This window comes from Alternaria ventricosa (assembly GCF_023758065.1).
Source record: "Alternaria ventricosa strain BMP 2768 chromosome Unknown scaffold_2, whole genome shotgun sequence".
Lineage (NCBI taxonomy): Eukaryota > Fungi > Ascomycota > Dothideomycetes > Pleosporales > Pleosporaceae > Alternaria > Alternaria ventricosa.
Genome location: NW_026055682.1, coordinates 34,824 through 62,168, shown reverse-complemented (window position 1 = coordinate 62,168; position 27,345 = coordinate 34,824). Strand labels below are relative to the sequence as shown.

Genomic DNA, 27,345 nt, shown 5'->3' with positions numbered 1-27,345 from the left:
AGTCGCTCATCAACATGTTCTCAGACCTTCTCTCCTTCCAAAGACAGGTTTAGTTGTTGATTTCTAGATCGATCTCTCGAATAGCTTGCGGATGTAAGATTATTCTTGCAATTGTTATATAGAAAGCCCGTCGTTTGGCTTAGTGCAAACTCGGTGACCACTAACCACTTATCAGAACAACGCCCCTTCCCCCTTTCCTAGTCATCAAAGTCCGCTTCCAACCTTGGAAATCCCGCCACCCAAACATACCATCCGTCACTTCTCACCCACTTATCCACTTATCTACTCATCCACTCATCCACTCATCCACTCATCTACTCATCCCACCATGCCGGCCAGACCACGCTTAATCGACCTAAACAATCGAATCGCCGAACTCACCGCCCAGCTAAGACTTGTCACAAAAGAACTATACTTCCCCATCCAAGTCCGCGGCGTGTACATCTCCCCCAACAGAGACACATCCGAAGGCATCATCTCCATGACGGTTGAGCGGCTAGCACTATCGAAAGACGGAGAGCTCCAACCTGTACCCCCCCTCTACGCGATACGCCTGTCGAACCCGGCGTTCGAAGGATACAAACCAGAAGACATGGTGAACATGCACGGAAGGGTGGGTGTGCGGCTGCCTGGTGTGTTTGTTGCGCCGGAAGAGGTGGAGACGCCGATTGTGATAACTTGGACACCATTTGCGGTGGGGATGAAGAAGACGGTGGTGAGGGTTGAGGATCAGACGGATGAGGATCGTGTGAGATGACTTGGGTAGGGGAGGGAGTTTAGGGAAGAGATTTGATAGCCTGTGGGGTACCTTTGCGGATGGTGAGAAGGATGAGCTGAGCGAGTAGTAGCAGGCGCCGAACACTAATACAAAGAGCTATGCGCTTCAGCCGCTCGAAGCGAGAAGAAGTGATATCGTTATCTTAACCCCCTGTTCAAGCGCGTTGCTTTGATGTTCACCGCGCACTTACCATGTGCCCTTTCCACGGAAGTCGCTCATCAACATCCTCAAACCCACCTTCCTTGCAAAGCCACCATCTTCCAGCAACTGCGGAGGAGCCCATGCGCACGTCGCATCATCCCAACATCCCAACACCACACTATCACATCACACAAGACACATCAATCGACGTACCGCAGACTCACTTACTTCCATTTCTTCCATCCATCTTTACAAAGAAACGCGCTCTTCTCGCCCGTTTCAAGCCACTCAGATCTTTTACCATCACCACACCACCTCAGAACCACTACCACCCCTCCCTATCCACCAACCACCCAACCACATCATGCCTCCGCCTCCATCATACAGATCTCAACTGCAAAAGATGATCCATGATCTCACTCAGTCGCTCACAGACAGAGACGCCCGGCTCTACACCGCAACGAGAGAAGTCGATGATCTCAAAACGTCGCTCCGGGACAGCGACGCCGGACTCTACGCCGCAACGACGGAAATCTACGGGCTAACCCCCTTCCGCGGCATATACGTCTCGCACGATCCCAGTGCCTTCTCAGGCCAAGTCCAAGTACAAATCAAGCTGCCGGGGGAAACGCAGTACAAGATCCAGTGGTCGACCTAGGGCGACGACCTTGGGATTATGTCGCGCCGTGGAGACAAGAACATGCATGGGAGACATGGGATACGGTTGCCGGGGCTGTTTGTGGATCGAGAGGAGGTGGACAGGTCGGTGCTGATTTGCCATACTACTTTGCAGGGGATTAGGACGTGGATGAGCTTTGAAGCGAGGGGTGAGCAATTGAGTGGTTAGGAGGGTGCTATGGATGTGTGTACGGATGAGGAGATGGGTGAGCTGAGAGGATGGTAGCAGGTGATGAAGGACTTCATGCGCATGCTGTCAGATCACGCAACCGGCGTCATTTGACATGACACAAACACTATAACCATCAGTGTTAGTACGATAAGATCTCGTTCTTCACCCTTAAGTACCTCAACCCCCGACTGAATTCCGTATCACCACCACGACTAATACCAAAGACCCAGAAACCCCATCTCCCCTTCTCCTTACTAGTCTGCTCTACCATGACAACAGTACCAGCACTCAAGGCCGCCCTCAACAACGTCAACGCGCAGCTCACAGTGCGGGACGCCCAACTCGCCAACCTCGAAACGCAGCTCAACAACCTCAAAACGCAGCTCAAAAACCAAGGCTCGCATCTTATCCAAGCGGCGCAAGAGCTATACGCGCCCATGGTTCTCCCTGGGATATATGTCTCGCTCAACCCCGGATCCTTCTCTGGCGAGACCCAAATAGTGCACCATGTACCCGCAGAGCAGTGGACACCCGCATACTATCAAGAACTATGGTCGTCGTCCTGGCCGCGAGATAACCTTTCCGATGTGCGGTATAATATGTATGGGCAGTATGGAACACGTTTACCAGGTCTTTTTATCAATAATGTGGCAGTTGACCGGTGGGTGGTGATTTGTCATACGGTCGGGGATAAGACGACGTGGGTGACGTTTCAGTGAGGTGGTCAAGGAGCTGGCTTGGGCGTCTAGATGGGGATGTGGGGTTGAAGTACTTTCAAAGCATGGTTCGCGCTTGTGGAAGCATGCTCGTGATTAGATCGCCAGAGATGTGGTTATCGAATGGCATGACGGTTCGCAGAGCCATTCTCCAAGCATCCACATCTCACAAGCCACGAACAAGATATTTGCTACCATCACGCATTATACCACTACATACCCGCTGGCTATGTCAAGCAGCTTAGGTAATCGGTGGTACGCTGAGATAGGAGGTGTGCATGCAGTGAAGTTAGGAAACAGCGGAGGTGGGCGTGTGATACTGGCAATAATATCTATTGTCGATGAGTATTCCAGCTAGTCTACACAAACCAATATGCTTCGTCTCCTATCCATGTTCCTGGCTCACTCATAAACTTCAGCTCGCATGTAATTGAGCCTCCTGTACACCTCCGCGATACCGTCCCGCTCCATATCTAGATTGTGGATCTTCACCACCGCCATTCCATCTTCGGTAGAGTACCATATCCGCATCGGCCTCTCCATCTCTTCATGCGCAACGAAAATGCCAGGCACACATGTGCCGAGTCTGCTATGCATGTTGACTGTCACTGCGTCTTCACGTTGATAATTTTCTGGGTGAATTGATCTCCAATTAGAGGACCAAATGAGTTCTATTTCGTCATTTGGTAGGTCGTGTAGTACTTCTACGAGGATGTTGGAGGATGGTGGGTCAGCGGTGATGTACAGGCCGCGGGTCCTGGTGGGCATGTAGAGGTCCTGTTTTGCGTTGTCTCTTTCTTTTCTTGCGGTGTCTCGCGCTGTGATCGCATTATCGCGTTCTTTGGTCATTCCCTCGAGCATTCTGTTCTGGGTGTCGACTATCATTTCCAGTCTGGCGTTGGTTCTTCGCGGCATGGTTAGAATGATGGGCTGTGTGCGAAGGGGGGATGAGATGGATGGATGTTGGCGTGCGGAGAGTGGAATGCGGATGCTTATGGTGGGTATTCATGGTGGCTAAGGCGCTGGATGAATTGCGCGATTCAAAACATGAGTCCCAACCGCTTGTGGGCTAATAATCATCGTTTCTGGTGGGCAGCACACATCACACATCACACCACCTTACCTCCGTTTGTCAAGCACCCTCTCCCTCGTCTTCTCAAACCACAAATCCACCCCTACCGCTTCATAAATAACAGCCCATCCACCTACCTAAGAAACAAGTGAACCACGCATTCCCACTTCCACATTCCATCTCCCGACCCTCATCTTACATATCAACGTACGACTCATCACTCAGGTTAAAACATGCCGAACCGCTTGTGGCTTGATAGCCATCTTTACCGGTGGCCCCTACCAGGAGGAAAGCGAAATGCGGAGGAGGAAGAGGAAGATGAGGAGTCGGACGAGGAGGGAGACGAAGAAGAGAATGAAGAGGAGGATAAGGAAGAGGACGAGAATGAGAAGAAGGACGAGGATAAAGAGGAGTTGGATGAGGAGTTGGATAAGGAGTCGGACGAGGATGAGGATGAGGACAAGGACAAGGACAAGGACGGGAGGAAGAAGGATAAGCGAAAGGATAAGGAGGAAGTAAAGAAAGCAGGACAGGGTGAGAAAGATAACAAGGAAAAGGACGGCGAGAAGAAAGCCGATGAAGACACCGATGAGGGTGAGGAGCAGGGCATGGGAATGCCAAAAAGTAAGCTGGGTGGAGATACATACGATAACCAAGATGTTTGAAGACGAATTTGGACTGAGGAAGCGGCGATAAAACGACTCTGGCGCAGCAAAGGAGCGAAAGTGATTGTCGAAATTCATTAATTAAAAAAGGTCGGTGCAGGTAGCCCCAAAATATCTTCTCTTCTCTTGTGTGAGTGAAAAAAGCAATATAGACTTGATCGAGCGGACGGAAACACAAAACCCTTTACTCCAAATAAGCCCACCAATGTCCCACAATGAACATACTGAGAGACGTACGAAGAAAGGCTATACCAAGTGTCGCCTCTGCACTCACTGGTAGCATGGACCCATCCCAAGTCACATCGCATCTCCTCCGCAGTCTTCCTCGCGATATACCAAACAAACACATTTCCCTTCCCCCCAAACCCTAGCAGTTGCACCCGCCCGGGCCCTGAGTCTGGTTAGCCTCGGGCCTGAGGTTAACGCCCTGTCGTTGCTGGCCCGGTCTCAGGTTCCTGGGTCCCGCCTGGTCGATGGGCAGTTTCTTCGCGATGGCAGTGAAGAGCTCTTTTACGTTCTCGCTTGTCTTGGCCGACGTCTCGAAGAAGAGGAGGCCGGCTTCGCGGGCGTATTGCTCGGCGTCGGCGGTGGAGATGGCGCGCTTGTCAGGGGATTCGGTCACGAGATCGAGCTTGTTGCCGGCGAGGGCGATGATGATGTTCTCGTTGGCTTGGCGTTGGAGTTCTTTGACCCAGGCTTTTGCTTTGTCGAGGGAGGCCTGGGGGGTGTTAGTTTGGGGAAGGAAGGTGTGTGGCGAGGGAGGGAGACGTACGGCCTGTGTGATGTCGTAGACGACTACGGCGCAGTTTGCGTTTCGGTAGTACATGGGCGCGAGCGACTTGTAGCGCTCCTGGCCGGCGGTATCCCAGATCTCGAACTTGACCGTCGTGTTCTCATCGAGGGCGATGGTTTGGGTGAGGAAGGCGGCGCCGATGGTGGATTCCCGGTAGTCGTCGAATTGGTCCTGCGTGTGTTAGTACTGGGTTCGGGTCGGGGACATGTGATATGGCGTACCTTGACGAAGCGCAATACTAGAGACGACTGCGGCATGTTAGCTTATGTCATGGCTGCCTTGATAGGCCTGCGCACCTTTCCGACGGCGGATTCACCTGGGGACGTTAGTCATGTCTTAACACACATGTTATGGAGATCTCGTACCCAACAGCACCAGCTTGAACTGTGCGAATCTGGAGCCTCCGGGCCGTTGGCCTTGCTGCATCCTGGCCGACATGATGGGGGTGACGCGGCGCTAGCGGGTTGTGGCGGAGGGGGGTGGTGTAGAGTGGGCGAGGGTGGTGGTGCGAGTAGTGGGCGGTCAAGTCGGGGACCGGGTCGGGGTATGGTCGAGAGAAGCGTGTTGGGGTGTGGTGAGGGTGAAAGAGCTGGATGGTGCTGTGACGAGGTGCTGCGTCTGGTGCTTGGCCCTAGCGCGCGAGTCGGGGACCCTTGGCCGCAATGGCCGCCATGACGAAACATCCCGTTTGAGAAAACACATCGCAAACACTATACTCAACACCACGCCCAGATCCCCGTATACACCTCGTATAGCATACACACCCAGGTGGACGAGATTATCATGAGCGTCGCTCTCCCCTACCGCGACATCAACGTCCACTCGTCGCCCTCGCACTACGCCTTCTCCTCGCCGTCCTCGCCCTCGGCCCCTACACTGGTGGTAGACCGCCCGTCAGGTGACATCCGCCTTCACGATGGCAAGCTGCTGGGCTCCAAGCGGGTGTCGAGCATTGCCGGTATCCTCGGCATGATCAAGCTGCGACTAGGTATGCCTCTCCTGCACAGCACCAGGGGACACGAATGCTGATGCACGTGAAGACAAGTACATCATTGTCATTACCAAGGCCCAGCCCATGGGCCGGATAAAGGGCCACATGATCTATAAGATAGTCTCGACCGAGTTCCTGTCCCTGCGCGAGAAGCCGCTGCACGACGCCGACGAGGACAACTACCTCAGCCTGCTCAAGACGCTCATCAAGACGTCCCCGCTGTTCTTCTCCTACTCCTTCGACATCACCAACACCTTCCAGCGCCAAGCCCACCTCGACCCCGCGACGCCCTTGTGGAAGCGCGCAGACGACCGCTTCTACTGGAACCGCTTCGTCTCCAGCGACCTCATCGACTTCCGCGGAGGTCTCAGCGGCGGATATGGCAGGCACTCGAGCGGACACCAGCCAGGCGCGGACCCCTACATTCTGCCCGTCATGTACGGAATGCTCGAAATCAAGAACACATCCATCAAGGGCACCCCTCTCACCTTCATCCTCATCACCCGCCGCTCGCGCCTCAAGGCCGGAACCCGCTACTTTTCGCGCGGCATCGACGAGAACGGCAACGTGTCCAACTTCAACGAGACGGAGCAGACCATCATCCTGAACGACAATGCATCGGGCGGCCCTGGCGGATTCGGCTCAAACCAGAACGGCGCAGCAGGAGGGAATGCCGGAAAGGAGACACAGGTGCTTGCGTACGTGCAAACAAGAGGAAGCGTCCCTGTCTACTGGGCCGAAATCAACACCCTAAAATACACCCCCAAGCTACAAGTCCGCGGCATCGACAACGCGCTGCCAGCCGCCAAGAAGCACTTCGCCGAGCAAATCCGTCTCTACGGCGACAACTGGATGGTGAACCTGGTTAACCAAAAGGGCCGCGAGCAGCGCGTCAAAGAAGCCTACGAGCAAATGGTCAACCTGCTACACACATCCCCCGCCGAAAACGTCGAAGGCGACCGCATAACCTCTGAGAAATTCCACATCATCGACCCCACCAAAGCGCAAACCGTATACGACCGCCTCCACTACGTCTACTTCGACTTCCACAACGAAACAAAGGGCCTCCGGTGGGACCGCGCCAAACTCCTCATGAACGAACTGGAACCCCACGTCATCAAGCACGGCTATTTCTGCGGCGTCGACATGCCCGGGGACGGCAGCGGCGTGGAAGTCCGAAGACACCAAACGGCTGTGGTACGCACGAACTGCATGGATTGTCTCGATCGTACGAATGTGGTGCAGAGTATGCTGGGCCGCTACGTCCTCAGCCGCATGCTCATCGACTGCGGTCTGATGCGCGAAGGCGAGTCCGCAGAGGAGGACCAAGCATTCGAACACTTGTTCCGCAACGTCTGGGCCGATAACGCGGATGTGGTGTCGAAATCATATTCTGGTACCGGTGCACTAAAGACTGATTTCACACGCTTGGGTGTAAGGACAAAGGCTGGTGCCTTGCAAGATCTAAACAACAGTATTACGCGCTACTGTCTCAATAACTTCACCGACGGACCTCGGCAGGATGCGTTTGATTTGTTCCTTGGGAACTATCTGCCTAGCGATTCTAGCATAAGTGGACAACTTCTCTTTGCGGATCGAAGACCCCTGTTCATTCAGTCGATACCCTACATCCTCGCTGCAGCCGTCTTTCTCATTTTCGTCGGTAGCTTTACTCGGCGCGCGCCTGATGCCACGGTCTGGCCGTTACGTCTCCTCCTCTTAATCTCCCTCGTCACAGCCGGTATTTGCGCGAATTTCATCTGGAATCACGGGACGTTATATGTAAGTTTTCCTCCTTCCTATATTCCTTTCTCTCCTTTTCTATCATTTTGCGCACCTTACGTTCATGAGAGACAATCGCTAATAAGCGTAACAGGTCAACTTCCCCAAACTCAACCGCCAACCCCCCCAGATCGAAGCCTTCCAGGAGACGCTGGCGAAGGTGAGGAATAATCCTGTTGTGGGGCCGCTTGTTGGTGGTGCGGCGAAACATGAGAGGGGCAAGAGTGATGCGAGATTATTGGGGCTGGAGGAGGGGAAGAAGAGGATCGAGTAGACATTTCGTCTGAGGAGGGGTAGATCGGGGAAAGGGTGGTGTGGGTGAAGGGAAGGGATGTATAATTAGAAGTTTCTAGTATGTTTTTGTAATAATCTTTGGGTGGGTTGGGTTGGGGAATACAACAACAGTTTCCACATGAGCAAGTTTTCTGAAGACGTGGTTCGAAGTATACATCATCACCATTCACATGCACACAATTCGCGAAGATGTGGTTTGAGATATACAATTCGTTCAAAACTCTATCGAAAATTGGGTATCGTAAATAGTGAAGTCGCTTTTCCGCCAATAAAAATCGTACATATCGTAATCGTGAGTCCCCTCGTAGTCGCTCCGCTTACTCATTCCTCGCCCTTTCGGACAGAATGACCACGTCGAATTCCTCATCATCCAAATCCTCGTCGTCCTGATTGGCGGGCTTGACGAAATCCCACCCCTCGCCCTCCATCCTCGTCCTTAGGCGTTCAAGATTCGAGTTGGCAGCACGGCGTAAGACTCCGGCCCATTTGTTCTCCGGTCCTCCAGTCGCTGGTCTCTCGGCGTCCAACTCCGCAGATGACGAAGGCGTCAGAATCGTAGACTCAGTCTCAGTCTCATCCTCTTCCCAATCATCAAGCTCAGGCAAGATCCACAGATCCGCTTCAGAACTCTCTTCTTCGGCACTGGCATTGAGGTTGAGGCACGTGCTCGCATGGATATTCATGCCGTGCTGTCCTTGCTGTCTTCTCGCGAGCGCACTTCTTTTGTTGGTGGGGTTTGGTGCGGGCAGCCAGGTTGGGGGCGCGTTTTCGCGGTGCAGACTTATGGCTTGGCGGCAGAGTGTGCGGTTTGTGGTAGTGGCAGTGTTTGCAGTATTCGTGCCTGTGCGCTTCTTTGAAGAATTTGATGCAGACGCTGGAGATGCGGCGCGTGATCTGCGCGGCGAGATATCGGTCGCGCAGCTGGGGAAAGCGCCGTATATCGCGTTGCTGAGATCGTAGGAGTAGTTTGTGGCATCGCGCGCGGTGGCGGAGCTGTGGGATGTGGTTGTAGACATTTTTGCGGGGTGTGTTTAATTTTTCGCGGGGGTTTGGGTTTTGCGCGGAGATCTTTGTCTCGTGCGAAAGGTTTTGTTGGGGAGATTTTCTCGGCCCGTAGTATGCGAACAGGTGTTCGTTGTGAATGCTCAGCTGACCAGAAGTTGAAAAGTTCAAATTTGCTGGCGGTGTTGGTTGAGACGGAGAAAAGGTAGCCGAGGACAAAGCCACACTCGGAATTTGCTCCTGCAGACGGATCTGGAAGGTGGGTCTGGTTCTTGCGACGATCTCAGGCGCTCGAAAGCTGTGTGAGAGTGCGCGGGTGATGGAGAGTTGGAAATGCGGCTGCCTGGTGTAGCTTGTGATGGTGGCCGTAATGTGCTGACGTTGCAAGATGGCGCAGGCAGTGCTGACTTGACTGGTTTCAGTTGGGGTCTGCTTTGGATAGAAAAGTCTGATGAGAAAGTGGTGTGAGAGAGAGATGGTTGAAATGAGAGAGAGAGAAAGAATCGACAGTATATATAAGAAATCAGTTCGCAGTCAACCGTACATTGCTCTCGACCACAGAATGGCAAGAGGCGCTGTGAGTGGGTCGCTGCAGGTTTGGATCAGTAACCGTGGGCTCGCGCGGCAAAGGAACCAAGAGTGAAGCTGGGGTTAGTCATTGAGCAAGCGTGGATCTGTTTCAGCATGATGGATGGCTGTCATCAAATTTGGAGTGGTGGTGAGTTGTCGTGGGAGCATGTGGGTGCGGCGGGCGATAACCTGGGACTGCCGATGGGTCCGTGCACCCTGACGTGTGTGCTGGTTGAGCTCCAAATCTTCATGTTGGCAGACGTCCAGCCCATCAACAACGCCGAATTCCCTCCCCCCATCCCCCCATCCGCCATTCGGAGGCAGCCCATTATGCTGCGCGCCTCCATCCTACGGGCCCGTCCAGCTGCTCGCCCATTGGTCCGCGCCGCCCGCCCGCAATGGCACGTCGCTCAACGCTGTTACGCCGATAGCAAGAACCTGGGCGAGACGGCCGTCCCCAATCCCGCGCCTACCACCTCGCCCTCCGACCCCAAGGGCACCATTCCCACCTCGGACATCCCCAAGGCACCGCCGGCGCCCGACAGCACCGTGACTGCAGGCGCATCGCGTGATGCTCCCGCCATATCGCCCAAGACGACACCCCCCACCGGCCCCGGATCGTCCAGCATAGCACCTGACCCCATCCAGCCCAAGCCCAAGAAGAAGAGACGCATATTCCGCAAGCTGCTGCTCTGGCTGACGGTCCTCTCTGGCCTCGGGTACGCCGGCGGTGTCTGGTACTCGCTCGTGTCCGACAACTTCCACGACTTCTTCACCGAATACATCCCCTACGGCGAGGATGCCGTCGCCTACTTCGAGGAGCGCGAGTTCAGGCGGCGATTCCCCGGTCGCGCTGGCGAACCACGACTGCACCCCCAGATCTCGGGCGAGAACAAGGTCACCATCCCCGGACGGAGCGGCTTGACTGCGCGCCCAGCCCAGGAGAATAAGAGCGACCTCGCCTCCAAGGGCCCCCATCTGAGCGCCGTCGATGCCAACAAGCCCCAGGACAAGACTGAGTCAGGCGGACAACAACCCAAGGTGTCCTCTCCCACACCTGCCCCCGCGGAGAAGAAGGCCCCGGTTAAGGAGGTCGAGGTCAAGAAGGAGACCGCCACGCCCATCTCCCAGCTCGACCACCTCAGCGTACCCTCCGCGACCGAGCCCGTCGTCCAGGATGTCGTCAAGATCGTCAACGACATCATCACCGTCATCAACGCCGACAACGCCCACGACGGCAGGTACAACTCCGCGCTGGACAAGGCCAAGAGCGAGCTCGCCAAGGTCGTCTCCGACATCAACCTGATGAAGGAGAGCCTCCAGAAGCAGACCGAAGACAAAGTCAAGGCCGCCCACGCCGAATTCGACGAGGCCGCCAAGGAGCTCGTCCAGCGCCTCGACCACCAGATGCAGGCGCAAGAAGCCCAGTTCAAGGAGGAATTCGAAAACGAGCGCGAGCGTCTGTCGCAATCCTACAAGGAGCGACTCCAGTCTGAACTCCAGGCCGCCCAAAAGGTCTACGACCAGAAGCTCAAGAACCAACTCCTGGAACAGAGCATCAACATGCAAAAGTCCTTCACAGCCAACGTACGGGAACGCGTCGAAGCTGAACGTGACGGCCGTCTCGGCAAGCTCAACGAGCTCTCCTCCTCTGTCCACGAGCTCGAGAAGTTGACTGCTGAGTGGAACAGCGTCGTAGACGCCAACCTCAAAACGCAGCACCTTGTCGTCGCCGTCGAGGCCGTCAAGTCGGCTCTCGAGACACAAGCCATCCCCAAGCCCTTCGTCACCGAGCTTGCGGCTCTCAAGGAAATCGCCCAGGACGACCCCGTCGTCAGCGCCGCCATCGCTAGCATCAACCCCGCCGCCTACCAACGCGGCATCCCCAGCTCTGCCCTCCTAATCGACCGCTTCCGCCGCGTCGCTTCTGAAGTCAGGAAAGCGGCTCTCCTCCCTGAAGACGCTGGTGTAGCTTCCCATCTCGCCTCCCTCGCCATGTCAAAGGTGCTGTTCAAGAAGTCTGGTCTGGCTGTTGGAGGTGATGTTGAGGCCGTGCTTGCACGAACGGAGGTCCTCCTCGAAGAAGGCGACCTTGATGCCGCAGCTCGTGAGATGAACGGTCTGCAGGGCTGGGCTAAGGTACTAAGCAAAGATTGGTTGGGCGAGTGCAGGAGAGTGCTTGAGGTCAAGCAGGCGTTGGATGTTATTGCTACGGAGGCGAGACTGAATAGCTTGCTCATTGACTAGATGCTGAACATACCTTGTACCCTTTTTTCCTAGCACTACGGTAGTTTTGTACGAGTATTAGTCTATAGAAACCTATTCTGTTCGCTCTTCTTCCTCACATCAGCGCTCAGACTAGTCTTATCTCACTTGGTATTAGAACTTCCCGAGAGCCATGGTTCAGAATGTCTGGTCCCGAGGTTGTGCCTGTCTGGTCCTTGGACTAGTCCGGGAATGGATTAGTGTCAGTCCCTCCCGTAGTTTTATCCTTCCAAAGACCGCGGTATCACTGCACTGCACCATAGATGGAATCTGCATAAGAAACTGTTTGTACATGATATCGCCGTTACAACTACTGCATTCGCTGCGCAAACAATACTGTAGCGCTGCAAGAACAGACAGGTAAATACATACCCGCATCCACGCTCCTTCCTTCATCCACCATCCCATTCCCACCTCCTCCTACCATAGCTAGTACAACACACGCTTACTTATCTATACCTGCGAACCAATCCTGAACTATGCGCCTATCCTTCCAAAACTCCTCCTGCTCGGCATACGACGCCTGGGCAGATTCGATCAAGGTCTTGACAAGTGCTGTTACATCGTCCTTGTGATACCACTTTACGAGAAGATTTTCTACTTGAGATAAGGTTGAATAGTAAGCGGTGCGGGCTTCTTCGATGGTGGCGAAGGATAGGTGGCCGATAGGGGGGTAGTCTTTGGTAGGGGGGTTGTTGGATAGGAAGGGGGATAGGAATAAGGAGGGGTTCGAGGAGGAGTGTGGGGAGTGTGAGGAGTCTGAGAAGTCCAAGCAGTCACCTGGAGAATTGTCGTCGACATCCTCCACAGCTTCACAATCTTCGTCATCGTCGACATACTCCCATACATCCTCGTCATGGACATCCTCCCAATCATCCTCGTCATCATCCTCGTCATCATCCTCAACATCCTCCCACTCATCGTCATCACCAGATTCAAGCTCTCGTGCTGACGATACTTCTTCTTTTTCGAAAGGACCTGATAGCACGGCTTCAAGCAACATGCCCATCAACTCTCGCAACTTACGCTCGCTTTCAAGTGCTTTATTGGCCAGAAGTCGTTCGGTGAAAGCGCCACCACCTACAAAAGGACGCTTTGCGTGTGCTGTGCCTGTGGCTGGGGACATGTTGTGAAAGGATTGCGGGTCTGTTGCTTGGTGAATTGACTTTTCCTCGCTTTCAAGTGCTCTATTGGCCAAATTTCGTTCTTTTCGTTCCTTGAAAGCGCCACCACCTTTAAAAGGACGCTTCACGTGTGCTGTGGCTGTAGACATGTTGTGAATGGATTGCGGGTCTGTTGCTTGGTGAAGTAGGAGTGATTGAATGTAGCGGGATTGCGCGCTGTCGTGGTGAGGTCTTGTTGGTAGTAGTAGTGAAGTATTGAAATACGCGTAAAGAATGATGGTGTTTTGGACGCTGTGAAGCTACTGTACGAGTATGGTGATTGGATAGTAGATGTACAGTAGGTGTTGCGTGCTGTACGAGAGATATCTGGCTAATGTATACACTGTAAAGGTTGTCTTCGTATTATTCAACACAGATGGTTGTAACATCCGAAGAAGCCGATTAACAGACAATGAAGCCATCGAATTAGGTGGCTTTTTCGAGTGTTATAACCGTCTATAGAGATGTTCTTCGTGTTCAATACCAAAGTATCCACCTCTTTCTGGATTGGGATATTGAAGGAGTGGGTTGTTGATGTACAGAAACCCCTTACAAAAGTCTTATAAAGGGTTTTTATACATCCACAACCCACTCCAACAACATCCCAAGCCAACACCCACCCCCTTCTCTTACGAACCCACTAAGCCAACCCCGTACCAACACTCCAAGTCGCATCCGCATTAAAGCTCGCGGCCGCATCGAAATCATGAACACCGCCGTTACTAGCAATGTCTCCGATGTTGTTGTAGTGACGAATATACCTCGTCGGATATCCCCACGCCCTTATCGAACTCCCCGAGCCCGAGAAACCCGCTTGAGGACAGAAGGTCGCGTCCTCCTTGAACGCCTTCGACCCATCATTCGACTGCAGCTGCAACACGAAGTTGAAATGGCGAATGTAACTCCCAGCGGTGTCCTTGGACTCAAACGAGAAACAAGCACTGTTGGCTAGACCGGCGCGTACAGTCCAACTAGCCTGTCGCTTGAGCAGTGCGGTGCTAGAGGAAGATACGACTTGTGTGTTTACGGTTGAGCCGGTGTGAGCGAGGTAGCGATCCGTGTATCCCGCTGTTGTGGCGCGGAGGGAGATCGATGAACCGACTGTGTACGCGGGTCCGCTGGTCAAGCTTGTAGTCGCATATTTCGCCGCGACGATATTGGCTTGCACCGCGTTCTCCGTCGCATCACTCGGATACCCACTCGTCATAACGCCCTCGTAAAACGTGCCTTGCGCTCCATTACTGTTATCGCCGCCGATACCCAGGATAATCGCGCCTTCCTTGCTCATGGGATTGTAGCCTGAGGCGCTGGGTCGCGCGCCGTTGTAGTACGTCGACAAGTCGCCGGAAACGGCGTTTCCGCCGCGGAGCGCCCACTTGTTTGGTCCGCCCTTGAGCACGGTGGTGAGGAAGCGGTCTGTGAGGGTAGGGTCTGCGGGATTGTTCTTCGGGGACATGCCGGAGAAGAGGCCGTTTTCTAGATCCGCCATTAGCCAGGGGCCGGAACCGGCGCCGGTGCCCCAAATTGTATTCGTGCCGAAGTAGATAGCTTCCATGTGGCCGTTTCCTGTGGGGGATGTTAGCGAGATGATTGAGAGGAAGGTGTGAGAGTATGCGTACCGGTGTCGAGATTGTTGGTCTCGGCGTTGCCATAATCGAAACAGCATGCGTCGTTGAAATGCGTTCCGTCGAGCACAGCGTACATGCCCTCTGCTGCATCGCCAGTCGCTGAACCGCTGACTTTGTTGTTGCGGTATCCAGTACCCGGAGAGACAAAGACACCATATGCCTTCTTCCCGTTCAATGTAACTGGTGCGCCGATAGCCCCAGCCAGGTTGTCGTAGCCATTAGCTTCCGGGCCATTGAAGCCTCCTGGAGGAGCTTGAGTGAGGTGGTTGCCGCGACCAGATTGATCGTAAATAATGGTGATGAGACATGTGGTGTTGGCGCAGAACTTGTCCTGTGTCGCGGCATTGGCTACACCACCAGGGGAGAGGGGTGCGACGTTGGTGGTAGCGCCATCAGAACCGCGCTTGACCTGATAGAGAGGACCATTGAAAGCGTTGTAAAGTGCGCGAGTAGTGCTGTGAGCGGCGATGCAAGGCGTGTTTCCCGATGCGTAGATATCGCAAGGTCCAGCGGCTACAAAAGAACCCGTAGCGACAAGGCCAAGCGCGGCGATCTTGGATGGTGAAGGCATGACTTGCTGTTACTATTATTACCGCGAGAGAAGAACCGGGCGATCGTCTGGATCAACCAGAGAATTGGTACATCGCCCACATTTAAACAAATGTCTCTGCAGCCTCGTTCTTACTGTATCAATATACATAGTTCATATCTGCGTCCGTGGACTAGATGAGAAAGGCAGTTGGAAATGCACGGAGTGCAATTTCTCCTCCAACAGCGAGGAGGCCTGTACATTTACGAGCCTTAGCATGTCACGAGGCTGCACTCCAGGTTCTCCGCCGCCTGTTCTCCTCATGGCTGGGGTGTCGATATTGCGGGGTGGACAAGGTCTAAGGTTGTAGTGCCGGAAGAAATAAGCTTTGCCGAGGAACATCAGTCGGATGACAAGACTTGGGCTAGCGTTTCCAAGAGCCGTCGGAGTCCACGCCGTTACGCCGCGTACACGTGAGAACACGTCTGTAACTTTCCGCGACGGGCTCAGTGGAATCTTATACGGCTCTTCGCGGTCCACAGTTGAGAGTGCGTTGAGTTGGCCTCGGTATCCGCATCCGATGGTGTTCTAGATTTGATCGTCCGCTGTGTGACGGTGCCGGCAGGTATGCGTGTGACGTAGAAAGTTTGTTCTGAAACATTGAAACGCATGGTGAGTTGTCTTATGCAGTTTGAAGCTCGTTGGTGTCAATAGTATCACGGCGAAAGTTTGCAGGGCCAGATTCACCGCTTACGGCGTGCTTATGGTCGGCGCTTTCGCAGTTGGGTGGTTGGAGTTCTTTCAATAGTCTGGCCGATGTTCGCCGGGTGAGCTCAAGGGCCGCGATCCAAGGGTACCTAGGTACCGTGGACAGGATGAACATGGCGCAGAACGATGGCTCTCCCAAATACGGCTGCGAAGTTGTTGAGTTGGATCGTTGAAATTCCTGTGCGCGAAGCTAAGAGCTGTCACCCTGCTGACATGTTAGCCTTCCGTCATTGACGTCCGATGCGGGCCGCTCACTACACGGATGCACAGGTTGAGCATGTGGACGTAGGGGCGCCTCGCACTGAGATTATTGATGTATTCGGCGTCCTGGCCGTCTGTATTCTGAGATGTCTATTTTTGTACCCTTGATAGAGTCGTCGAACGTGGTATCATATGCTAAAGCGATGCAAAAAATCCACCAAGATATAAGCGCCCCCAGTATGCCAGTCGTAACTTTATGTTTCCCGCTTACGCGTACATGATGCGCGACGTGAGATTTTTGATGTCGGTTCCAAGACCTTGTCGCTATCGTGTGAGATCGCGCAAGTCGGGTCGTGGCGTCACCGGTCGTGTCCGCTGGGTCGCGGTGCTATTGGTGGTAATGGCATGTGGTTCTCGTGAAGGTCACCATGTGTCTCGTACCGCGCCGGACGTCGCTTCATCGGCTCGACTTGTAGTTCCACTTCGCTGGTCAAAGTGATCGTCATGTCGGTGTCCGTATTCATGGTCCCCATTTGGCTCTTCGGGCGAATCTTGCCCCACAGGCGCGACATCCCCGTCTTGGGAGCTTCCTCCTCTTCCAAAATAGCTTCCTGGCTTCCTCGTTCCAGATCCTGTTCGTTATCCGCCCAATGCTTCATCTCATAGCTGTTGCCTTTGTCGTTTGCGAGTTCTGGCGCATTGCGCGGTGCTGCGGATTTCCGGTTGTTGGAGGAATGCGACGCTGATGCATTGGCGGTTAGCGTCTTTGATGAGTTCGCGCTCTTCTTGAAGGATATGCCACCTGAGAAGGATTGCGATAGACTGAAGGGGATCTTCGCGAGGAGAGGTTTTAGTACTGGAGCCGAGGCGCAGATCTGTGGCCAGTAAGTATGGTGTCACTGATTAGCAATCGTACGTGATAACTTACTACACCCAAGTCGATCTCTACAGCGGCTGCGATCCAAAGTGGATATGCGTACCAGGTTTGGTCGAACTCATTGTTCCAGAGACTCCGATAGATGAACCAGGTACGCACAATACCAGCAGCGGATACGATCAAACCCATACCAAATAGCGCGGCGACGGCCAAGCGCTCACGCATGCGCATGTGAAGCTAGAATCAGTCAGTAGCTGTTCTGACTTGCATGTGAGATTGGGCCAACTCACGCCCATGACCAAGGGTATTGGTGTTAAGGTAGTAAGAAAGTCTGCGACACAGTTGATAATTCCGCAGATGAGAGTCGCAGTTCCTTCGTCCATGCAAGTGTCTGCCGGCGCGCCGATAGTCCAATAGTTCTTGATGGGTGTGCAGAAGAAGATGGCGACGAAGGGGAACGATATCAGGATGCCGAGTGTGTAAACAACATTGACGTGAACCGCCCACTTGAACCAACTAGGTGAATTAGCAAGGCAATTGATGATGGTCGCACGCCGAAAATACTCACGTCTTTCCTGAATCCGTGACCAATCGGTAGTAGAAGCAATGCAGAGAGAGTCTCGTGAAGCTCGCGGCCGCTGTGAAGACGACCTTGGCAGTCATGGCGATTTTGTAGGCCGGAACGAACATGTGAAAAGGGATATCCCAAACATGTCTGCGGTGGTACGGTAATTAGCGGTATGCTACGCAAATGCGAATCGGGGTATTTACCTATCCCATCCATATCGGAGGTTTGCCAGGAGAACGACTGCACAGAGACCGCACGTGAAGAGCAGCGCGATAAGGATGAAGACATCATCGATACCAAACCACCTCTTGATTACTATACGGGTGTATAGACGCGCAATCACAACGAGGATGGTGAATGCGATGAGGATGCTGTTGACGATGAGGAGGGCAGGGCCGCGCGTTTCCGGATCAATGTAATTCGGGGTCGGCCAGCCCAAGAGGACATCCACCGGAGGCAGCTGCATACTGGATTATCGTGGGCCTGCCCGGGGAAGTATGCGAGACATGTGGGCGTGGAGAATTGTCGAGCTGCGGATAGACGGGCAAGGTCAAAGAAACGGGATCAAGAGCTTGCCACTAGGATAGGGTCTCGAGGGTTATGTTCAGTGAAGAGTGGGGCTGCGCACATGGCCGTTAGCTCCATCCATGTCATGAAGCGCAATGGCGCGCTGACTACCGTCACGACGCTGGTGTCGCATTGGCTTCGAAGCTCGGCTTGTACACGGACCGTACGCAAGGCACGATAATCGTGGCGCATCAGCGGGGTCTTGCATGCGGCGCACGAACTCTCCGTGAAGGGTGGAACCCAAAGTCACGACGAAAGGTTCTGCCAACCGCACGCTCCGGGCATCAATGACGAACGCCTGAACAGGATTGCTCCATCAAGATTCGCCCAGGCATTTCGAGTGCGTCCCAATGACCTCGTAAATAAGTGCGGTCTGCCCATTCGGTCGGTAGCAAAGAAGCTCCTTGGTTGGTTACTGGCTCACGGGACACCAATTTCCGCCTCGCCGGCAGTACAAACATGCCGCCACGACAACGAGTATGGCAATCCCTTGCACAAGAACACGGCCATGTCTCAGGTCACAGGGACCTCCAATGGGTGAGTCGTGCCACCTGTAGCTACGGGAGCTAGGTCTTGGCCGAGCTGGAAACTTTCGGGAGACACCAACCAGAATTGTCCGGCAATAACGGGGGGCTGTTTAAATCGTCGAAAGTTTCTAGACCCTGAAACCATGTGTTGAATGTAGCAATCGACGCGAAACGTGGTGGTGATCCAAGGGTTAGTGGTTGTGGAGGGAAGGTCTGCCTGTGCGTGCGGCCAGGTCAGATCAGGCATTCCACGCTAGCGCCGACCACACGGGGTCTAGCGTCGGATCTTTGTCACCCTGCAGCGATCCATTGCTGTCCGCCCCACCCGCATCCTCCATCGTCGAACTCAAAACTACGGGGGCATTTCGATCTAATTATGATGCTCAGGAATCACAACGACTGTGCCGCTTGAACATCGGCACCCGACAAATGCTATCATTACCTCCGAGGACGCCGACATCACGGATATCACGGACCCGTTGACAGCGGTGTGGCTGTTGCACGCTGACGTGCAGTGTTCACAGTTCAACAAACCTTCGTAGGACGTGCAGTTCTCGCGGCACTGGGTGCGGTCATATAGCGCCGACACCAGGGTACTGGAGCTTACGCGTGCCGATGTATTTTGCAGAACTCATCTGTTACCCACTCTTTGATCAATGGCTGCGGCGTGGGTATCACTAGGGTATGTACCGACTCGTTCACGTATGACGCCTACATGTTCGAACGATGAATCCTTCGCTCCATCGGTCCCCAAAGCCACACCGCTGGATCCATGTGCGATATCCTCCGCAGAGGACAATGTTCGCGCACAGGCCCCTGACTCGATATGAGGCTGATACGCCCTCCTTTGCGCTGCCGGGACAAGGCTGCCACGAGGCTGGCAGTGGCTTGCACCTAGTTCCATAGCGCGCGCAATGCACGAGCATATCGGCGTGCTCTCGAGACGAGGTTTGGCGTTGCTTGAACTTCGATGCCCGGGCATATGTCTGTTTCTGTGTCGATTCTGGCATTGAAACATGCTCTTTCGGCTCCAAATATCGACGTCGCAGTGAATACCCACAGTATATTTGCGGTAACGGGACGTATCTCGACACTTTCATCTGCAGGATCGATCCGCCCATGGAACATGATTCGGGTGCGGCTCCGTTCGACCGTCATTGGCCGAGCCCGCCCCCAGAAGGCGCGCCGCCCCAAGAGATCAAGGCGTGCAGCATCGTGCGCAGTCAGCATCTGCGCCTCCGAACCATTGCCCAACTACGAGGCTTCTACGCTCAACGCCAGAATCATGCCAACTCCCCATTTGGCCCAATGCTGTTGAGTCCGCGTCTTCCGCCACGTGTGGGCTGTCGCCATTGTTTACCTGACGCCGCATCGGGCCTTCTGCCGCACAGTTTTTGCTAGGTTCTTCCTAGTTATACAACATGAACTAGGACTCAGGCACATACTCGCCCACGACCCTCTGCCGTCCCAATACCGGGTGAAGACTACGGTTACTTGCAGGCGACCCGCCGTTGTGGATACTGGATGCAACCAAGGGGTGTTCATTCATATTCATTGTGGGTTCGGGAATCTTTGTCGAAACTGTCTCAGGGACTCAAACATGTATCACGGTCATTGCGATGGGGACGAAGGTATGTCGTGTGGGCAAGCTGCTTACATGTTGCACACAGAAGAACGGCATCGTCACAGGTCATTGTAGGCTTGTAGGTAGGTGTAGTGAGACACTATTGAGTTACTCTACTACTACATCTTAAATGCCGGCCCAATAGGCAGATGGCATGCAAGCCACATGTCGGCTTGTAGTCATGTTAGTGTATACATGACAGGATGGCACAACTCTCGTTCATACTCCACGCGACACAACCATCGAACCGTCCCAATCGCTGACCAATGCTTACAAGTCTCGTGACTTCCCCAGGTACTCGCGGTGATCTCCCGATCAATCCACCTCTCTCCGCGCCAGTGACATCATGTCATACATGGGAAAAGATGGACAGGCCTACAGCCTACATCAGGACGGAAGCCGGCAAAGTAGGCGATCAGAAGTTAACGTAGGCGCCGGGGTGTTCATCCTCCCCATGGAATGAGGTGCCAGTTACACGACAGGTTGCGCGACAGACTAGGCCCATGAAATCGTCGCATTCGCGAGCCCAACACTCAGACCCCTCTCACGAGTAGGATGGAAGTCGCGAGAAGGGTCACCGTCATCATGCTTGGTCTTCTGCTTGCACTTCTTGAACGGGTGCTTCAGGCTGTCGGGAATTGGCGGATCACCTGGTTTGCGAAGAGCACCGAGTCGGGAATGCCAATCGACATCATTGTCGCCTTTGCAATGGCCTTCGTTGTGGCAAAGGTTCTCCCAATCTTCCGAGAATATGAGGCCACTTCGCACCAGGAAGTTGAAGGTCTGGTCTTGGTAAGGATTGTATGTGTTGTCGTTCCAGCCAAACTCGCCGACCATGCAAGGGAAGTTCCGACCATGCGTGGACCAGACGCTGGAAATGGCTTCGCCGCGTGGATTACGTGCGATCGCTAACGTGTAGGCGCCCATGAGGTTGAATTGGCCGTTGCTCCAATTCATCGCCTGTCCTAGAGCCGACTGGACCGTCTGGAAGTCCGCAGTTTGTAGAGCGTCATACAGATTGTGCTCGTGAACCGCAAGGGATCAGCGGACGACATCTTTCAAGGTAGCTCCGTAAACGTCGGCGTTGTGTCCTTCGAAGAAGTTGCGATATCCAGTGGGGCCATGGATCAACGCTTTGTGGTTTTTACCAGGGTCGTTCTCCTTCGAAATGTCCAAGGCGTATATCCAGTAGGAGTGATCAGGACGTTCCGGCAAGCATATCCGGTTCTCGGTCGGTCCACGAGAGTCTACCTCACAGGCACCTGTTGGTACGTTAACGTCAACGATGTAGGGCCGTTCCCATTGCCATAATGCGTTGATCACAGCATGTTTGAAGACCCTCTCGGCCATCTTCATGATATCCTCTTGGATATTGCCATCTCTTCTGAAGAAGTCTTGACCCTGCATGAGACTGAGCAAGTCTTGTCCATGGTTGTTCTTGTCTCCTTCCATGAGCTTCTTCGACTCATGTGCAATGCTAATCATACTGTGATGGCGAAAGTCGTTCAGGGATGAGCGTATAACATCTTCGACGTTGTCAGGAAGCTTCACAGGATCGGCTCGGGCGTTGTTGATTGTGCCGATGATGGAAATGTAGGTAGACGAGGCCAAGTTGACCATCGGAGGCGCGGCGGTCTTGTCGAGACCAATGAATCCTGGGACAGCTAGTACCCCACCAGCCATCATCAATAGAGCGGAGACGGCGGACATGCCTAGCTTCTCAATTCTCTTGTGGTCGTTCTTCTCCTGTTGGATCTGCGTCGAGATGCGTGATGCAGCGCTATATCTTGCCACAAGTGAAGGCACTTGTCCATCCGCATACAATGCACCTTCCTGTAAGCCTTCGCGAAGGCTCTTTAACAAGTGGTCCACACCGGCTATCTGTTCGAAGAGGAAGTAAGCCATCTGCTTATCGTGTTGCGATAGCGAGGGATTGAGAGCTTGGCAAGAGAAGCTGCATCCTCCAACAGTGTCGCAGTAGGAGGCACTTGGCGCTACATTGGGCGCAAGCTTGTCGCGAAGATAGTGCGGGAATGAGTTGTAGCCTGGGTCGTTCAGATAGCCGTTCCAGTGCGCGGCGGCAAACACCTTGATGTTCGGTAGGTGCTGCCTCCAGGTCTCGGCTGTGGGGGTGGCAAGGCCGCAGCTGTTCGAGGAATACGAAGGCCCTGAGACATATCCGCCGGGGCCCTGCGTTGGTGGTGGTTTCCGAGGATCGATGTTGACGGGAGCGCCGGTGGCGAAGGTTACAAGGCAGAACAAGATTCTGGTGATGAGGATCGTGAACAACATCTTGATAGTTAGTGTCTATGTGAAAAGGGTTTGTGGTAGTATTAGGTCTCACTGTTGTAGTGGCGGTAGTAGTTGAAGTTGTTGTAGTTGAAGCTGTGGTTGAAGCTGTGGTTGAAACTGTAGTAGTGGTAGCTGTCGTTGTACTAGTGGTGATACTGTATCTTCAGAAGAGTTAAAGTGTGCACGATATCCGGCATTTTGTATACGAAATCCGACGGCAGTGCGGTGTTGAGATTTTCCCCTCGAAATGCGGCGAATTCCCTCAACCATGGTTGTCACGTTCTCCAAATTTACCAGCTGAGTTGCATCAGGCTCTGTACTGGCTACTTGCTTCGGGAAGTATTTCTCAACATCCGGCGATGTTCCGTGGTTAGCATGAACAAAGTGGGAGAGGCAGGAAAAGAGAGAGTGAACCAGAGTTCAGACCTCAGCGCATCGGCCACATACGTCTAGAATGACAATTAATAGCTTCGATCATAGTCTATAGCCGCTTCTAACGGGGCTGTAGTAATATATCGAAAGATGCGCGAGCCTTTCAGCGTATCGCGGGCAATGAGTATCCTATGCTGAACTCTGGGTGTCTGAGTACCGGAAGAAGAAGCTTGTTGGGATTGCTGGGTGCGCCGCATCGCAAGAGAAGCTATTGGTATCGCAGAATTGGGGTATCTCAGGTTGCGAGAAGCCAGCGTCTGAGTATCTATCCAGAGTGATCTGATACCGAAACGCGAGTTGCGCTTGGTGGTGCGCAATCGCGAAGTTCCGTCGTGCGTCATCGCCGTGTTTGGCTTAGTACGTCTTAGTCATCTTGGATCCCCCAGCTGCCGATGGCGCATGTGGCCTCCAGGGCTCCTTCAACGCGACACAAGCATCACCACTTTGCACGACAGCGTCATCAACAATGGATATAGTCTATGATTCGAAGTCTTTCTATACGCGATATTGCATTCTCTTCTCCTTCTCCACACCGAGCGCTCGGAGATGGACGTGACAGGCGTCCTATTGCGCATGCGAGCAGCGCCCCTTACTGACAGCGATGTTCCACCACGATACTACTACTACAGAAATTTACAGGCCTGATAACATAGTTGGCTCCATCGATCTCGAATGTAGCAGTCTCTGTATCGATGATCGTAAGGAGCGAATTGCTTATACCCTCGGCTACGCCAGTCACGTTGGCCGCACGATACGAGCAACCCGGAGGAATGGACATCGTACCAATGAAGCCATCTTTGGAACCCTCCCATTTCGTAAGGCGCATCCGGTCACAAACCCCAGTAATTGGAGAGATCGAACAGCCTTCCTCGAGCTCCATACTCAGACCCTCGGACGTATGTATTATCGCGTGATCCCCACGGAAGGCGATGGATGTTACGGAGTAGATTGGCAATGAACCACCGCGCTCCAGGAAGACCTTCATCTGCACAGCGGGAGCCGCCTCGGTAGTACAACGCACTGGTGCGAATGTCCTAGCTTCTTGAAGGAACGTAGTGGCTGCCTCGTCGCCCCACCTTGAGATGCGTATCTCCGGCTCCAGCACATCGTACATGCGCACATGTCGTCGAACATAACTCGCAATATCGCTGGTTCGTAGGCTACGGAGCATGCTCACATCCCACGCCGTTGTACACATGTTGAGTTCGGGCAGTAGCATGCGCATATCCTGGATCGCCTTCGTTGTCTTGATCTCGGCTTTCATTCGAGCCAGCCGCTCCCGTTCAGCGTCGAGTAGAATTTCAACTGTTCGGCAAATTTCTGGCTCTACGAAGCACTCGTCGAACACTTGTTCAAGGAATGCATGCGTTTTGCTTGCCTTGCTCTTATCTGCTAAGAGCAAGAGTTCGTATGCTAATGACAGCACAGTAACCAGCAGCAACACGTACTCTGCATCCCCCTGACACACTCCGAGGTCCTCTTCGATCTCGAATGTCGCGATTATCGGCCTAAGAACGCGCCGATCCCAGTCTGTTCCGGGACCGAAACCGTCAGTCGACACGATCGTGGTGATTTCCTGTTGGACACGTTCGACTATCCTCTCGCCGAGGCTTCCGAGAACCGAGGGACTGATATCTGGTTTTTGCGGATAAGACTTTTCGATCAAGGTGCTGTGTATACCCCGAAGGATGGCCAAATGGCTGAAGGGTGTGTTCTCGTGAAGGACCGCGGCGATGGACGTGGTTGTGGATGAGGTTGATTGCGTCGGCAGGCTCGATACACTCGATACACTCGATACGTTCGATAAGCTTCGTACCTTCAACCAGCTTGCTACTCGCGAACGGCTATCGCCCATAATGCTAGAGGTCGACGTCGATCGCGTCGACCAGCTCGGTACGTTCGATAAGCTTCGTACTCCTAGCCAGCTTGCTAATGTTGACCGGCTGTCACCCATGATGCTTGAGATGCGGTCGAAGCGGTCTTCTGTACAACTTTACAAGCTGTCTTGTAGCCCGCGGCTAGCTTGGTCATGTCTTCGCGAAGAAAGTCACGTTACATTCGTGAGACATCTGTCTCAAGTCTTGCTCAGACAATGTACACGGAGGTTTCAGCGCACGATTACTTTAAACATCACAGCACGAAGTTGGCCAGTCGACATGAACTAATACATGCGTACACAAGATTGATTCGCTAACTTTGCGAGCGCAACGTCAGCCACCGAAATTCTCAACAACCCCAAACAGATCGCAGAAGGCTCCGACCTTACCCAGAACTCATTCCGCATCATGCTGGATACATCATCCCAGAAGTTATCCTATATCACGCATTCTGCCCCCTCTTCTGCTTCATCTGCCAACGCGAAGAATCCGAGCCCTCGATAGGCCTCGACGATACTCATCGTCTCTTCCTCTTCCCAGTTTCGAAACCGGCCAAGTACTCTCAACACATCAGAGTCGACCCATCCTCTCTCCCTGTTGGATTTCACAATTGCCCTCAAGATCGTACGCACTGCAACGTATTCTCCTGGTCCGCCAGGATACAACAATGTTTCTTCCTCGATCGACCTTTCCCTTTGGCTCGTATCGGAAGATTGCGCGGCCCTACGTAGTTCGTCTTCGTAGAAAGGAAATGCTTGCTCGAAAACGTCGGCCCATGGAAGACCTGTTGACAATCTTCCAGCCGCATCTTCTCGTGAACTGCGAAATGCCACGAACACCTCCTCGACGACTTTATAAAGCATGTCCGTCAAGCCATGACTCTTCAAAAAATGTTCCATGAGAAATATTGCCTCCCATTTCTCCTCTGCCCAGTTGTCTGAGAGAGCAGGATCAAGACACTGTAGAGCGAAATCTCTTTTCGGTCTAGGGCGTTTGCAAAAGGCCATGCGACAGTTGGGGCATGTAGCTTCGTCACTGGGACCGTCCCTCAGCCAATGGTCGAGACAGTCGCGGTGGAAATTGTGGCCGCAGGGGGTCGCGACGACGTCTGGTGCCACGTCGCTCAGAGCCTCGCGATATGAGATGGTGCAGATGGGACACCCATCATCGATATTGTTGGGTGTGTAGGCAGTGAGACTGGTAGTATAAAATTTGTAGAGAGTTGGGGTGGCCATGGTGGATACCGGTGAAGTTTGGAGTGAGGCTTGGATGGCGGCGTGAAGGGCGGCGTGAAGGGCGGCGTGAGGGGCGAATTGGATTTCGGCTTGAGCAGGAGATGTTGTCGATGTCAAGAGAAGTGTGTGCAGAAGGCTCGTTTTATACGGAATTCCGCAGAGGCTCTGTGGGATCTGAGCGAGAATATATGGTGCGTATCCATGGTTCGCGACCAAACACTAGGCCAACCAGCGGCCTGAGAAACGGATGCCTCGCCAATAACATCTTGCTTACTGGCGGCCAAGACAATGAATAGGGATACGCCTATTATCCATGGCTGAAGCATTATCAACCCCACACACCAAGACTACGTCTTGCGGTGAAGGCGAGCGTCACCCAATCGAGCAACCCTGGTTTCTCCGCAAGCGGACCCTGACCCAGTCCACCAACTTGCTTCCTCTTCACTACCTACAGCCACACTCAATACCAAAAGACTCACATCCACCAACCCGCACCATGGCTTTACCCACCCGCACCGAGTTCTATCGCGACCATTTGGCGCCTTGTCGCATTCTCCCAGGCGCCCCCAAGTTCGCAGACATCGGTATCTGCGTCGTTTGCCAAGAGGACTTCAACGATGCGTCATATGACATGGTCGCCGTCAAAAGCTGTTCGCACGTCTTCCATCGCAAGTGCATCATCCAGTGGACGGAGACCTGGGGCTCACCCCGCGACAAATGCCCTTCGTGTCGGGAGTCGATGTACCAGTACACGCCAATGACGGCCCATGAGATCCAGGCCATGCAAGAAGCGCAAGCGATCCAAGACGCTGAGAGCCGGCTATCAGAATTGGGCCCGTACGCTGCAGCGAGAGAAGCTGCTGAGCGCCTCTGGTTCGCGTCCATGGGAGTTTCGGTCGAGGGTCTCGATGAATTTGATGAAGAACCGACACACTTTTCTGATGAAGACGGCGAGGAGATTGTGGGGTCATTGAACTTCAATCCGAATTTGTCGCAGCAAGTCCCGTCTTTCGCGGATTTTGGGAGCGCATCGCCAGCATACTCTCCAACGTTTCCAATGTACTCCGACGCATCACTAGGAGAATCGCCCACATCACCAGGATACTCTCCCCCCACTCGGCGATTCCCTCCCACATGG

General features: G+C 53.7%; 9 protein-coding genes across 9 annotated transcripts; 4 read left to right on the top strand and 5 right to left on the bottom strand.

Moving 5' to 3' along the window:
• Window positions 1-328: 328 nt before the first annotated feature.
• Window positions 329-757, top strand: J4E93_001054 (uncharacterized protein; the record flags this gene model as incomplete). The annotated part of the gene is made up of 1 exon (XM_049339010.1): window positions 329-757. One exon carries the CDS (start codon window positions 329-331, stop codon window positions 755-757), a length of 429 nt encoding a protein of 142 aa, XP_049202967.1.
• A 3,033-nt stretch (window positions 758-3,790) lies between these two features.
• J4E93_001053 (uncharacterized protein) lies at window positions 3,791-4,222 on the top strand (the record flags this gene model as incomplete). The annotated part of the gene is made up of 1 exon (XM_049339009.1): window positions 3,791-4,222. One exon carries the CDS (start codon window positions 3,791-3,793, stop codon window positions 4,220-4,222), a length of 432 nt encoding a protein of 143 aa, XP_049202966.1.
• A 367-nt stretch (window positions 4,223-4,589) lies between these two features.
• Window positions 4,590-5,453, bottom strand: YPT5 (GTPase Ypt5; the record flags this gene model as incomplete). The annotated part of the gene is made up of 5 exons (XM_049339008.1): window positions 4,590-4,940; window positions 4,995-5,186; window positions 5,237-5,263; window positions 5,312-5,331; window positions 5,381-5,453. The coding sequence occupies 5 exons, from the start codon at window positions 5,451-5,453 to the stop codon at window positions 4,590-4,592; spliced, it is 663 nt and encodes a 220-aa protein (XP_049202965.1).
• Window positions 5,454-5,798: 345 nt separating this feature from the next.
• On the top strand, window positions 5,799-8,062 carry J4E93_001051 (uncharacterized protein; the record flags this gene model as incomplete). The annotated part of the gene is given in 3 exon segments (XM_049339007.1): window positions 5,799-6,003; window positions 6,023-7,788; window positions 7,883-8,062. 3 exon segments carry the CDS (start codon window positions 5,799-5,801, stop codon window positions 8,060-8,062), a joined length of 2,151 nt encoding a protein of 716 aa, XP_049202964.1.
• A 337-nt stretch (window positions 8,063-8,399) lies between these two features.
• J4E93_001050 (uncharacterized protein) lies at window positions 8,400-9,098 on the bottom strand (the record flags this gene model as incomplete). Its single annotated transcript, XM_049339006.1, has 1 exon — window positions 8,400-9,098. The coding sequence occupies one exon, from the start codon at window positions 9,096-9,098 to the stop codon at window positions 8,400-8,402; it is 699 nt and encodes a 232-aa protein (XP_049202963.1).
• Window positions 9,099-9,855: 757 nt separating this feature from the next.
• Window positions 9,856-11,901, top strand: MIC60 (MICOS complex subunit mic60; the record flags this gene model as incomplete). Its single annotated transcript, XM_049339005.1, has 1 exon — window positions 9,856-11,901. One exon carries the CDS (start codon window positions 9,856-9,858, stop codon window positions 11,899-11,901), a length of 2,046 nt encoding a protein of 681 aa, XP_049202962.1.
• A 1,821-nt stretch (window positions 11,902-13,722) lies between these two features.
• J4E93_001048 (uncharacterized protein) lies at window positions 13,723-15,281 on the bottom strand (the record flags this gene model as incomplete). Its single annotated transcript, XM_049339004.1, has 2 exons — window positions 13,723-14,648; window positions 14,702-15,281. The coding sequence occupies 2 exons, from the start codon at window positions 15,279-15,281 to the stop codon at window positions 13,723-13,725; spliced, it is 1,506 nt and encodes a 501-aa protein (XP_049202961.1).
• Window positions 15,282-16,567: 1,286 nt separating this feature from the next.
• On the bottom strand, window positions 16,568-17,775 carry J4E93_001047 (uncharacterized protein; the record flags this gene model as incomplete). Its single annotated transcript, XM_049339003.1, has 4 exons — window positions 16,568-17,083; window positions 17,137-17,322; window positions 17,376-17,601; window positions 17,654-17,775. The coding sequence occupies 4 exons, from the start codon at window positions 17,773-17,775 to the stop codon at window positions 16,568-16,570; spliced, it is 1,050 nt and encodes a 349-aa protein (XP_049202960.1).
• A 3,091-nt stretch (window positions 17,776-20,866) lies between these two features.
• J4E93_001046 (uncharacterized protein) lies at window positions 20,867-22,663 on the bottom strand (the record flags this gene model as incomplete). The annotated part of the gene is made up of 2 exons (XM_049339002.1): window positions 20,867-21,355; window positions 21,422-22,663. 2 exons carry the CDS (start codon window positions 22,661-22,663, stop codon window positions 20,867-20,869), a joined length of 1,731 nt encoding a protein of 576 aa, XP_049202959.1.
• Window positions 22,664-27,345: the final 4,682 nt, after the last annotated feature.